Source organism: Spermophilus citellus (genome assembly GCF_964194105.1).
Source record: "Spermophilus citellus genome assembly, chromosome: 7".
NCBI lineage: Eukaryota > Metazoa > Chordata > Mammalia > Rodentia > Sciuridae > Spermophilus > Spermophilus citellus.
The window spans coordinates 39,075,228-39,089,735 of NC_138188.1; the positions used below are offsets into that span (position 1 = coordinate 39,075,228).

Sequence of the window (14,508 nt, forward strand, 5' to 3'; positions counted from 1 at the left end):
GTCTGAAGTAGCCAACTGGGAAAGAGGTCAATATTCTAATTAGGTTTTCTAAAGTAACCAATGGAAGCAAAGGGAGTAATCAGATAAATATAGGGAAGAGACAAACCTCACAGCTTGGCATACAAAACATTAAATTCATTAAATTCCAGACACTTGGGCCTTGAGCCTCTCTCTCTTGCACGGCCCACTCGCTCTACCTTATACAGTGCTACCTTCACCTTCAATGAATCTGTACTTTGCCTGTTACTTCTGTTTGTTCAGTAGCTCAATTCCTTTTTTTTTTTTTTTTTTAATTTAGAGACAAAGTCTTGCTAAGTTGCTTACAGCCTTGATAAACTGCTGAGGTGGGCTTTGAATTTGCAATCCTGCCTCAGCCTCCCCAACTGCTGGGATTACAGGCTTGTTCAATTCTTTGTTTGGGACACCAAGGACCTGGACCCCTGCTGGGCACACCAAGGATAACACTAGGACCACTCCTTGACCAACTGCTGCCACACCTTCAACCACTCTCACTCTTTCTTCAGGTTCAACTGAAATACTACTTGCTTCTTTAAAAAAATCTTTTGATTCTCCAGACTGGACAAAGTCCTCTCTTTAGAAGGCAACCACTGATTCTACTGCTGCTGCTCCTTGCTGATACTTAACAATAACACAACACACACACACACACACACACACACAATTTTTAAGACAAGGTCTTCCTATGTTGCCCAGACTGGCCTTGAACTCCTGGTCTCAAGAACTCCTCCCATCTATCCCTCACAAGTACCCAGGACTACAGGTGCATACCACCACGCTCAGCTTTAATAGTTTTAAAAATTAATTTAATGTGCGCCTTCCCTGCTAGGCTATAACCTCCATGAGGGCAGGGAGGGTCACTGATGTCCTAGCACACAGAGAGGTGCATCCTGAACACTCAGTTATTTGTTCATTGAATAAAAACTGATGGATGTAAAACTACTGACAAGATTGAAATAGCAAAATAGAACCTAGAGTAATGAAGAGGAGCAGGAAAGGACCAAACTGAAAAGAGATGACCATGTAGGGACCCAAATATGGCCTAAGGTCGGGGGTGGGCAGAGAAACTGTGCAAAAGACTGAAAAACAAATCTAAAAATTAAGACTAACCCAGTTTAAATAGCTTTACATGTGAATCTGAGTTCAATCTGTGTTCAACCAGTGACAGGTTCCCACCTGTCACTGGTAGGAAGCCACCATGTAGGGAGGAACAGGACTAGTAAGTCACACAAAGACATGGAGGCCCAGAGCCTGCAGAGTACCCACATCTCCAACGAGATGACTTTCCAGGAGATGACAGGGTCACTAGGGCTCTGACATGATATGTTTCTCCTGAATATAATTCAGTTATTGTTTTCAATATGCCTCATTAAAGCAAATTCTCAGTAAATATATTCAAATAAATGTGATTTTTTTTTGGTACCCAGGATTGAACTCAGGGCACTTGACCACTGAGCCACATCCCTAGCCCTTAGTGCCTTGCTTCTGCTGAGTCTGGTGAGCCTCCTGACTCAGCCTCCTTAGTGCTGAGATTATAGGCATATGCCACCGAGCCTGGCTTAAATGTGAATTTTTTAATGTGAATTCAGACAAATATCAGAAAATACCAGCAATATTTAGCTATGCCAGCTATTGAAATTTAAAAGTAAATAATTCAACTCTGAATTAGTCTCTCCCTTCACAACAGTCTCATTTTCCTTCCAGAGATGGAACTGACTTTCAGGAAGGCCTGTGCTTCCCTCAGAAATTCAGTTCCCTCCTCAAAGTCAGGGTCATTTGGCTCCACCTCCCAGAGAAGATTTTTTCAGCATTTTTTTGTTGTTGGTTTTTTTTGTGTGTGTGTACCAGAGGTTGAACTCAGGGACACTCTACCACTGAGTCATATCCCCAGCCCTATTTTGTATTTTGTTTAGAGACAGGGTCTCACTGACTTGCTTAGTGCCTTACTTTTTGCTGAGGCTGACTTTGAACTTGTGATCCACCTGCCTCAGCCTCCTCAGCTTCTGGGATTATAGGCATGCGCCACTGCTCTGAAACCACCCACCCCTCCACAACCACCCACCCCTAAGCATTTTTAAGCATTTTGAATCACAATGAATGAGCCTAGAACCACCTAAGCGATGGAAATGACTCCCTTGAATAATGTGCCCATGAAACTCAGGAATGAGTAGTAGTTTTTAACCAATGAGTGTGAAATCAACTATTTGCATCTTCTGCAAAGGAATAAAAGTAATAAAAGGTATAACTAAAAGAGATGAAATATGTAAACTATTTTTTATTTTTGATAATCTAGAGTTATTAAAGACATATGCCTAGAATATTAGGAGAAACACATTTAAGAAGGAAGCGACATTTAAATAATAAAGAGCTTTGAAATAAATGTTGTTTGGTTAATAAGAAATCTTATGCATATAATGAGGTACAGGCTCAAAGAAAAAGAGAAAGAGAGAAAGGAAGAAACTGGCATTTTCCTCCTGGAGTGTGTTTTCTGCCAATAGATATTTTTTCTTCAAACAAATCAATTCAGTTCCAATCAGCAAAGAATAAAGTCAAAGTTGCACCATAATTTAATTATAATTATGTGGAAAGGGGTATATATCCCCCAAAGATAAACTTAAAATAACCCTTTTTACTCTAAACTTTTTAAATTTGGATTCATCAGAGCTTGGTGCTGATAACGCCAAGGTCTCGGTTCCTTCCCAGTATGGGCCACCACATACCAACCAGAAATCCCTCCTCCGGAAAATTCCTCCTCCAGCACTTCCCCAACCAATGGGAACTCTCTGGGAATCCCCAGGAGAACTCCAAAGTAGCAGGAGAACTCTAAAGTAGCAGGCCTAGCTGGACAGCAGGGGTCTAATATACAATTGAATAAACCGCTTAACATAACCATTATCATCTCAATGGCTTGCTGGCATCACCTCTCAACCACTCTGTTGTGGCAAAAATGCCATGCATCATTCCGACTCAGCTACGGCTCTCAGCAATTATGTAAATTACTTATAATTAAATTACTTATAAGCACTATTAATATTTTGGTATATAATATTCTATGCTTTATGAAGGAAATATGGTTTTATAACAAGCTGTTCATTATTCATAAAAGATGAAATGCAGAGAAAGAGCCCAAGTGTTCAACAGCTGATGAATGGATAAATGAATTATGGCTTATTCATACAATAGAATATTATTCAGCAATAAAAAGCAATGGAGGGGGGCTGGGGATGTGGCTCAAGTGCGCTCGCCTGGTATGTGTGCGGCCCAGGTTCGATCCTCAGCACCACATACAAACAAAGATGTTGTGTCCGCCGAGAACTAAAAAATAAATATTAAAACATTCTCTTTCTCTCTCTCTCTCTAAAAAAAAAAAAGAAAGAAATGGAGGGACTGGGGTTGTGGCTCAATGGCAGAGAGCTTGCCTAGCACGTGTGAGGCACTGGGTCTGAGATCCTCAGCACCACATAAAAATAAAAAATAAAATAAAGGTATTATTATGTCCATCTATAACTAAAAATATTAAAAACAAGAAAGAAATGGAGTACTAATGTATTCTATAGCACATGTGATCCTTGAAAACACAGTAGTGGAAGATGTCAGTAACAAAAGACTACATAAGATACAATTCATCAGTACGAAATGCATGAAACAGGCAAATCCACAGACAGGAAGAAAATTAATGGTAGCTCAGGGCTATGGTGAGAAGGACCAGGATTAAAATGGTATCAGGGCTACTAATGGGTAGGGTGTTTCTTTTACAGGAAATAAAAATATTCTAAAATTAGATAGTGGTGATGTTCGTAACACCACATAAACACTCTAAAAACACTTTATTTATTTATTTTTAGGCTTTTTAATTTTTTATTTTAAAAAAATAACCAGCCAAGAATCAAGAATCCGGCTGGGGATGTGGCTCAAGCGGTAGCGCGCTCCCCTGGCATGCGTGCGGCCCGGGTTCAATCCTCAGCACCATATACAAACGAAGATGTTGTGTCCACCAAATACTAAAAAATAAATTTTAAATTTCTCTCTCTCCCTCTCCCTCACTCTTAAAAAAAAAAAAAGAATCAAGAATCATTTTATTTCTATTATGAAAGAATTATCATGAATTACTCAAGATCAATTTTTTTTTTGGTGGGGGGGTACCAGGGATTGAACTCAGGGGCACTCGGCCACTGAATCACATACCTAGCCCTATTTTGTATTTTATTTAGAGACAGGGTCTCACTGAATTGCTTAGTGCCTCACTTTTGCAGAGGCTGGCTTTGAACTCACAATCCTCCTGCCTCAGCCTCCTGAGCTGCTGGGTTTACAGGCATGCATCATCACACCTAACCTCAAGATCAATTTTTAATTGCTCATGGTAAATTAAACTTTTATAAGATTTAGATACAATATATCTTTGAAAAGCTAAATTAGCTTACTAACTCCTAAATTAAATTGAGCGCAAGCCCTGAATAATGTTGGAGTGTACACTTTAAATTGGTGCACTGTATGTATGTGGATAATATCTCAATAGAGTAATTCGAAGTAAAAATTACTTATATAGGCTAACCTTTAAATGCTCTATCACCTCCTTAATGCATCACAGATATGGTCCATGTCATTAGGATAAGCAACTACATGGGGCTGGGGCTGTGGCTCAGTGGTAGAGCGCTCACCTGGCACATGTGAGGCCCTGGGTTCGATCCTCAGCACCACAAAAAATAAAATAAAAAGGGCTGGGGATGTAGCTTAGTGGTAGAGCACCCCTAGGTTAAATCTCCAGTACCAAAAAAAAAAAAAAAAAGAACAACTACACTGCTGTTTTAAATATACACTGTTGCCCTGTATGAATATACTGACATTTATTGCAGGCATTATTACTGTACAGAACTTATTTCCAATTACTACATTAAACATCCATATATGTACACATCTTTGCCCACCTGTATGATTTTTATAGGAAATCAACAGAAGTGCATGCAAAGGGTCTGCACTCTGAAAAATGCTACATACTACCTGGCTATCTTCCAGAAAGGCCATACTAATTACAATCATCCCAATGGAAAACAATAATACTTTTTTTTTCTACATTTCTACCAATGCTGAGCATCATAAAACTTATTAATCTCTACAGACTGACAATTGGAAAAAAAAAAAAGTAGTTTTTTTTGTGTGTGTGTGTATGTATGTGTGGTACTGGGGAATGAACCTGGGAATGCTTTACCACTGAACTACATCCCCAGCCCTTTTTTTTTTTTAATTGATTTTATTTTTTTAAATACACAAAAGTGAAATGCATTATAATTCCTTTTTTTTTAATATTTATTTTTTAGGTGTAGATGGAGACAACTCAATGCCTTTATTTTTTTTATGTGGTGCTGGGGATCGAACCTGGGTCCCGCCCTTGCTAGGTGAGCACTCTACCGCTGAGCCACAATCCCAGCCCCTACAATTCTTATTACACTTATGGAGCACAATTTTTCATCTTTGTATATAAAATATGTTCATGCCAATTCATGTCTTTATACATGTACTTTGTGGGTTTTTTTTGCATTACAATTCTTATTACACATAAATACCACAATTTTTCATATCTCTGTATATAAAGTAGTTGACACCCAATTCGTAACTTCATACATGTACTTTGGATAATGATGTCCATCACATTCCACCATCCTTGCTAATCCCCTGCCTCCTCCCTTTCCCTTCCTCCCCTCTTCCCTATGTAGAATTCATCTATTCCTCCCATGTTCCCCCTCCTTACCCCACTATAAGTCAGCCTCCTTATATCAGAGAAAACATTCGGCATTCGATTTTTGGGGATTGGCTAACTTCACTTAACATTACCTTCTCCAACTCCATCCATTTACCTGCAAATGTCATGATTTTATTCTCTTTTATTGCTGTTAAAATTCCATTGTGTATATATGCCACATTTTTTTTACCCATTCATCCACTGAAGGGCATCTAGGTTGGCTCCACAGTTTAGCTATTGTGAATTGTGCTGCTATAAACATTGATGTGGCTGTATCCCTGTATTATGCTGTTTTCAAGTCCTTTGGGTACGGTTCCCCAGCCCTTTTTAAAAAAATGTTTTTTTTTAATATTTTGAGACATAGTCTCGCTAGGTCACCCCAAACTAGCCCTTGCAATCCTCCTGCCTCAGCCTCTCTAGTAGCTGGGATTACAGGTGTGCTCCACCTTGCCCAGCAAAAGGCAATATTTTTAAATGCATTACTTTGATTATTGGCTATAAGCAACAGTTCATAATGGTCATTTTATTATGAAATGCCTGTATTCCTTTGTTAATTATTTGTGATTTGTTTTCCTGACATGCTGCAAATTGTTTTTACTAACCTGTCTTCTAATTTTACCTAAGACATTTTTCCCTGTACTTCCGATACTTTAGACACTTAAATCTATTATTCTTTTCCTTTATGGTTCCTGAATACCTAGCTTTAACACCTTAATATCATAAAAACATTCCATATTTTCTTCAACTCTAACACTGTAATGTTTTATTTAAATAAATACCCCATTTGTTGCCTACTGATCTCCAATCATGTGGCATAGTAGAATTCTTTAAGTCTGACCTGTGAAATACATTTAAAAGTCAACTTACCTAATTGCTGAGCCCATTTTATGGCACTTCCAGTGTCTCCTGCATTGCCTTCAGCTAAGCATACAACTTCTTGTCCAATCTTCCACCCAATCAATGGATAAAAGCCTTAGAAAACAAGCAAACAATTGAAGTCATTTAATAGATACACAACTCAAAGAGAGACTGTTCCAATAGAACATGTAATTTGTTTACTTATTTATTTAGGTACTCAGAGGCACTTAACTACTTTATTTTTTATTGAGACATAGTCTCAACTTGCTTAGGGCCTCACTAAATTGCTGAGGCTGGCTTTGAACTTGCAATCCTCCTGCCTCTGTCTCCAAAGTCCTGGGATTATAGGCATGTACCATCTTAGCCATCTTAGAAAAATGCAATTTTATTAAAAAAAAAAAAAAAAGGAAAGTGCCTATTAGGTCAGACCATTTGGATTCACATTCTAGCCCTCTCTCACTAACTAGTTGTGATCTAACCTATTAGCCTGTTTCCTCCACTGTAACACGGCCTATGACAGAGAGCTTGCTGTAGGAGTAAACTGAGTTTACACATGAAAAGAAGTTAAAGAATTTAGACCAGTACCTGGCATATAACATGAACAATAAATGTTAGGATTTTTTTTGCTTTTGTTTGGTTTGTTTGTTTTTGTGGTGCTGGGCTGATCCAAGGACCTCATGCATACTAGGCAAGTGTGCTAACACTAAGCTACATCCTCAGCTCCTAAATATTAGTTTATTTAGCTATAGGCCTGTCTATACCTCTAGACACATGGCAATAAATATTTTGAGAAGTAAAGGTAACTACAAGATCAGTTTGCTAGAAAGCTATGCTGCTGTATTTACCCATGGTTTCCAAACAAGACTCCTACATAGAAACAGCTGAGTATAATGATCAACATTTTCTACCTTTCATTTTCCCAGTTAGGGAGAAAGGAACAGCTGGATTAGGCATGGAAGACAGGAAAAAATATTTTTAAAAACAGATCTGAGCAACCATGTGAAGAAAACAGAGCCCAAATCAAGTGCCCCAGACCTCCAGGGAATAGTTCTACAATCTAGATTTCTTTGCACATCTGCAAATTCTTGGTAACTGAAATCAACTGTCATTAAGACTTGACACATGCATGCATCACTAGTTAACAACTATCACAAAAAAGTTCAGAGAAAGAATAATTCTTAATAAATAGGAAAAACAATTAGGATTGGGGATGTAATTCAGTGGTAGAATGTTTTTCTTAGCACACACAAGGCCCTGGATTCAATCTCTAGCACCATCAAAAAAAAAAAAAAAAAAAAGGAGAGAGAAATTTAGAACTTTAATAAGTTTTATATATAACATGTAATACAGATAAATATTTGGAAGGCTAACCAAACTACTCTGATCTTTTGATTCTCCTCCTCCTCCTCCTCCTCCTCCTTCTCCTCCTCCTCCTCCTCCTCCTCCTCCTCCTCCTCTTGTAGTACTTGTTATTGAGCCCAGGGAGTGCTTACCATTGAGCTACATCCCTTGGCTGTTTTATTTATTATTTTGAGACATGGTCATGCTAAATTGCCCAGGCTAGCATCAAATTTATAATCCTCCTGCCTCAGCCTCTCAAATATCACTGGGATTACAAGCCATGGGTCACTGCACCTGAATTTTATGGTTGATGTTATTGTTTTGATACTTGGAATTGAGTCCAGGGATACTTCACCACTAAGCTACATCCCCAGCCCCCAGTCCAGGGATACTTCACCACTAAGCTACATCCCCACCACTAACGCTAGAGGGGGTCTTGCAAATTTACTTAGGGCCTTACTAAATTGCTGAGGCTGGCCTTGAATTTGAGAGTCTCCTGCCTTGGTCTCTCAAATCACTGAGATTACAGGTGTGCACCACCATGCTAACTCTCTTTCTTGGGTGTTTTTTTGTTTGTTTTTGCATCAGGGATTGAACCCAAGGGCGCTTAATCACCGAACCACATCCGCAGCCCTTTTTATTTTTCATTTTGAGACAGGGTCACACTAGGATGCTTACAGCCTCACGAAATTGCTGAGTCTGGCTTTGAACCTGCAATTCTCCTGCCTTGGCCTCACAAACCACTGAGATTAAAGGCATGCATCACCACACCCAGCCCTTTATTGTTTTTTAATGTTACTAACTTAAAGGAAATAAAGAAAATGGGAATTAATTGTTTCTAAGAATAATAATGTGTTGGATCATCCTTAACATAAAATGAGTAAATAGTATAAGGATCATCAAACACTTATGAATATAAAAACTGATATTAGACCAGAATAAATTCTAATTATTTACCTCCAACAGTATGTTGAGGGTCGTTTCCAGTATTAATATCCAAAAAAGTCCCAGTTCCCATGGTTAATTTCACATCTCCTGTCTGGAAGCAGCACTCTCCGAACATGGCTGATTGCTGGTCGCCGACCTACCAAAAGTGTTCAAATGTAAGACCCACGGCCCTTAGCAGTAGTCCATTTTATTATTTTTCACTGCCTCACTTATTGCAGTCTTGCAATTAAATATTTATGTTCTCATTCACATTTTCCTCAAATTAAAAAAAAATAACATCCCAAAGAGAAGAGGGAGCAAAAACTACAGGACAGGAGTCTCTCTAGGATTAGCATCATGTGCATAACTAATGTGCCTTGGTAATTTTTATTTTGGGGATTTTTTTTTTTTTTTGGCCTCAGGATTTTTTAATGGGCAACCTACTTCATTACTTTTAAGCATCAGATAAATAATCTTAGAAGTAAAGGTCAAAATAAAAACTGTATAGAAAAAAAAATTAAGTTTTTTTTTCATTTTCATCTTACAGAGAAAAATTCACTAGTCAAAGTAACTGACTGCACAAGTTTCTCTTTTATTAAGAACGATGGGTGGGGGGGTGCTAGAGATGTGGCTCAAGTGGTAGCGCACTCGCCTGGCATGCGTGAGACACTGGGTTCGATTCTCAGCACCACATAAAAACAAAATAAAGATATTGTGTCCACCTAAAACTAAAAAATATTAAAAAAAAAAAAAGAATGATGGGTGGGGCTGGCGTTGTGGCTCTGTGTTAGAGCACTCCCCTAGCACATGTGAGGCCCTGGATTAGACCCTCAAGCACCCATAAAATTAAATACATAAAATAAAGGTATCTGTCCAACTACAACTAAAAAATAAATATTAAGAAAAAAGGATGATGGGTGCGGCTGAGGATATAGCTCTGCAGCAGAGCACTTGCAGGAGTGGCTGGGTTCTACCCTCAGCACAATTTTTTAAAAAAGAATGATAGGTAAATGTTTAAATAGAAACAGACCTAAGTCAAAACCATCCCTTTCCCAGCCATATATATGTGTGTGTATTTTTTTCTTCTCATCAGCACCAGGGTGATTTAACACAGGAGCCCTTTACCACTAAGCTACATCCCAGCCCTGAGACATGATCTTGCTAAATTGCCCAGGATGACTTTTAACTTGAAATTTTCCTGCCTCAGCTCCTGAGTAGCTGGTTTTACAGGAGCCACTCAGCTCCAACTATATATTTTTGTAGGAAAATTATATCATTTTGTTAATATAAGTAAATATAGCACACATACAGGAATATGTATTCATTTACATTTATTAAAATTTTTTTCAGTGTTGCCTATTGAACTCAGGGCCTCAGATAAGCACTTTACCACTGAGAAATAGCCCTAATCCCTAATCCTACTTTATTTATTTATTTATTTTTTACAATGTTGCTATGTTGTCCAGGCTAGTCCAGAAATTCTGGGCTCAAGTGATCCTCCTGCCTTACCATTCCAAGTGCACCTATGCAACTGGCTTTATAGGACAATTTTTTTTTTTTTTTTTTTTTTTGGTGGTGGTGCTGGGATTTAGCCAAGGGCCTCATGCTTGCCAGACAAGATGTCTACCACTGAGCCACTTCTCCAGTCTTATATGGCAAGATTTTAAAAACTAAGATTAATCTAGGGCTGGGGAATGTAACTCAGTGGCAGAGCACTGGACTAGCATGTTCAAGACCCTGGGTTCAAGACTCAACACAATAAATAAATAAATAAACTTAATTAAATAAAAAATAAAACTCACCTAAATAACCTTTTTTAAAAAAAATTATTCCAGTTATACCTTAATCTAATGCTGAACCTAACCCCCAAGTGAGTAAGACTCACTCTTCCTCAATGACCGTGAAGCTGTAACTGGGGATTAAATTCCCTTTCCCTCGTCTGCTCCGTCAGCTACTATGGAGACTGTCCATCTAGGGACACTGAGTCTCTGCCTCCTGCTTATGCTGCTACCGAAAACAAAACGCAACATTTGAGTTTCTTTGCAGCCTGATAACAGGTAGCAAATTCTGATGGTTTTCCAAATTTTGACTCTTGATCTAGCTAGAGAAAAAGAATATACTGATGAAAGGAACTTTATAAATCAAACATAACAAAATTAAAAATTTTTTACACCAGCTTTTATACCAGTAGATGCTTAGTAAGGATTTTATAAAACTCAAATACTACTTTCTCTCATTTGAATTGTTCTATTACTTTTGTGAATATATTGTACCCAATAAAAACACTGGCCCCATCATTGTTTTTATCTCATAATATCAAATATAAGCCACACATTACTCAGAATACATCTTTAAAAAATTTAACACACTCTTTCTGGAAGACAATACATAAGTAAGTTTGAAAAGATCATGAGGTGTTTCCATGACAGAGGCTGGTCCAGTGGTCCCCTTACTGAAATACAGAGGATACTTGTTCATGTCCAGGACCCTTGAACTTGAAAAGGAAAAGGATACCTTAACTGATTTTTCTTTGGTGCTTGGATGGAACGTGGGTACACTAGGTAGAGCATGGCAGTCAAGTGCTCCACCATGAGCTACACCCCAGCCCCGTTAGATTACTCTGACCTTACTCTGCAAAGGACGTCTGTCTCTCTTAAAGTGAGCTCCAGATATTCATATATTTATTTAGTTTCAACAATACAAAGAGAAACCCTCGTGTGTTGGACTTACCAAGGCAACTATTGGTATAGGCACACCAAATATCTCTTCATCCACTGATCCAAAATTGTGGCTTCAAATAAGATTGATTAAAAAGTTAGTTATAGCTCTAGAAATATTAACTCTAAAATTCAGCAAACTGTTTTCAGCAGAGGCCAACAAGTCAGATATGAACATACAAACACCTCAGGTATGTGATAAAATGCTTTTCCCCAACAAAGCAAAAATCTTTCAAGGACAATGTTGCTGATTTTCACGTCTGATGTTCATTATTACCTGGTGTCCTTCACAGGAGGCAGGAGAGAGAGTGGTACGGAAATCATGGAGGTAATGAGCCTGCTCCAACACATCTATGCATGAAAACACAACATTAGAACACACACATCTACACATTTCAAACCTACGTAACCATCTCAAAACACTATATTGTACAAAATAATCACATACAAGTTTCACTAATTATAATAAATTAATTAAAAAAACTAAAACAACCCCACCTAAATCTTTCAAAAATTGGCAATTGAGAAAGAAGAAATCATCTTTACCTCATATGGATCAAAAAGTCCAGTTGTACTGGCATTTGAAAAATCCGTGGCATACTGAGAACCTAAATTACATGGGAAATACATTTATTATCAGATAATGTAAATAAATATCTATCCTTAGTTTATGATCTATTCCTTTGTCTACTTTCAAATTCATTCCAAAACGAGTATTTTTCCAAAATAGTCCCCAGAGAAATTTCCCTCTTGATCTTTGTGAACTTTTATAGCTTATAAAAGCACTTTCACGGACAGTGCCACTTTCTGATCCCCAGTTTGAAGATGAGAAAAGAGGCTCAGAGCTGCTAAGTGAATGCCTACAATAGGTTATATCCAACTGCAGTGTGGCAGATGTGGTACTCAAGTTTTACCACTCTGAAAACTGAGACTGTTACCCAGTCTTATATTTGAGGTTCCATCATTATTTTATTTTATTGGTACTGGGGATTGAACCCAGTGGCACTTAACCACTGAACTATATCCCTAGCCCTTTTTTACATTTTATTTAGAGACAGGGTCTCCTGAGTTGCTTAGGGCTTCACTAAGTTGCTGCGGCTGGCTTTAAACTTGTGATCCTCCTGTCACAACCTCTCAAGCTGGGATTACAGGTGGGCACCATAGTGCCTGGCTATCACAATTTTAAAACCATTCTCCTTTTAAAACAGATCTGAAATACATCTAGCTTTACCACAACATGTAGTGGACATCAAAGAGTAGTATGTCTGGGATATAGGAAGGAAAAGGTTAACTTCTACTCTATTGTAGGCAATCCTCTCTCAGTCTAATTTCATTTACTTGAGATAGATCTATCAGGTCACCTTTACCTTTTGTGAGCTTGTATAGCAACCAGGTATCAATAGTCCCAAAGCAACAATTTTCTTCTTCAACTGCCTTCTGTACCTTGAAAATAAAACAGCATAAAACCAATTCAGTGCAGATCAGTAGATATATATTATAAAATTTAATGTATTCATGTAAGAGCAATTTTATAATATACTCCAAACAATTTTAAGCAATTATCACAGTGTGAGATTTATGAGGGAGTAGCTTTTATTTTCTGTATGGTATTTCTGAAGGGCTTTAAGCTTTACACCAAGCATGTGCTACTTTTGTAACTAAAAATAAAAGCAAAGCACATATTTTTTTAGTTTAGATATACAAATACACGAGTATAGCCTAAAGCAGGGATGTCATGTTGCGACTAAAGGGCCAAATCCATTCCACTGTCTGTTCTTGTACAAGTTAAGAATGGTTTTTAAAGAGTTTTGTTTATGCAGTGCTTAGGATTAAACCCTGGGCCTCATGAATGCTGGACAAGTAGTCTACTACTACTGAGCTATACTCCTATTCTTTTTTTTTTTTTTTTTTTTGTGGTGCTGCGGATTGAACCCAATGCCTTGTGCATACAAGGGAAACATTCTACCAACTGAGCTATATCCCTAGGCCCCATTCCTTTTAATACCCCAAAGAATAATATTTTTGAGGGGGTACCAGGAATTGAATTCAGGGGCACTCGACCACTAGGCCACATCCCCAGCCCTATTTTGTATTTCATTTAGAGACAGGGTCTCACTGAATTGTTTAGTATCTCACTTTTGCTGAGGCTGGCTTTAAACTCATGATCTTCCTACCTCAGCCTCCTGAGCCACTGGGATTATACGCATGTGCCACCACACTCAGCTAAGAATAATATTTTATGACATATAAAAACTATATACAATTTGAATTTCAGTGTCTATAAATAAAGTTTTCTTGGAATCCAGCTATGGTTTTTTGCTGATAGATTACCTATGGCAGCATTTGTGCTACAATGGCAGAGCAGTTATGACCCAAATCTTATGGCTCTCAAAGCCCAGAATATTGCTATCTAGCCATTAGAGAAACACATGCCAATGCCTGGCCTAAAGCATGGTAGTTTTTGTGTGTGCAAAGGAAAGAACCTAGGGCCTCTGCACGTACTAGGCAAGTACTTTACCACTGAACAACATCCCTAGCTCTTTTAATATTTTGGAGACAGGGTCTTGCTAAATTGCCCAGGCTGGCATTGAATGTGCAATCCTCCTGCCTCAGCTTCCAAAGTAGCTGGGATTACAGGCAAATCCCAGGGGTCTATGACAATGCAAAAAAAAAAAAAAAGAAAAAAAGAAAAAGAAAAAGAAAGAAATAATAATGGTAGACCAGTAACAATGAAAATGTAATTATTTTCAAAAGACATACTTGTATACACAGAACAACCCTCAACAAAGATATCTGATAAGCAACTAGAATAACTGAATTTAGCAATATTACTGAATTAAAGGTCAGGTCAGAAAAATAAGTTAATTTTTAACATAGCAGATCAAAAAAATTGAGAAAAAATAACTAGAA

The 14,508-nt window shown here is 37.9% G+C and overlaps 1 protein-coding gene across 4 annotated transcripts in view; it reads right to left on the bottom strand.

Annotated features, from left to right (window-relative positions):
* The window catches only part of GK5 (glycerol kinase 5), an 80,499-nt gene that overhangs the window by 26,797 nt on the left and 39,194 nt on the right, over window positions 1–14,508 (bottom strand). For 3 of the 4 annotated variants that reach the window (XM_081301678.1, XM_081301680.1, XM_081301681.1), the window contains 6 exons: window positions 12,966–13,041; window positions 12,145–12,206; window positions 11,876–11,949; window positions 11,612–11,672; window positions 8,912–9,038; window positions 6,623–6,727 (listed from right to left, as the gene is read on the bottom strand). In XM_081301678.1, coding sequence (XP_081157804.1) covers window positions 6,623–6,727; window positions 8,912–9,038; window positions 11,612–11,672; window positions 11,876–11,949; window positions 12,145–12,206; window positions 12,966–13,041 — 505 coding nt within the window. The remainder of the gene's footprint in view (window positions 1–6,622; window positions 6,728–8,911; window positions 9,039–11,611; window positions 11,673–11,875; window positions 11,950–12,144; window positions 12,207–12,965; window positions 13,042–14,508) is intronic. The other variant, XM_081301679.1, reaches the window with a different exon arrangement.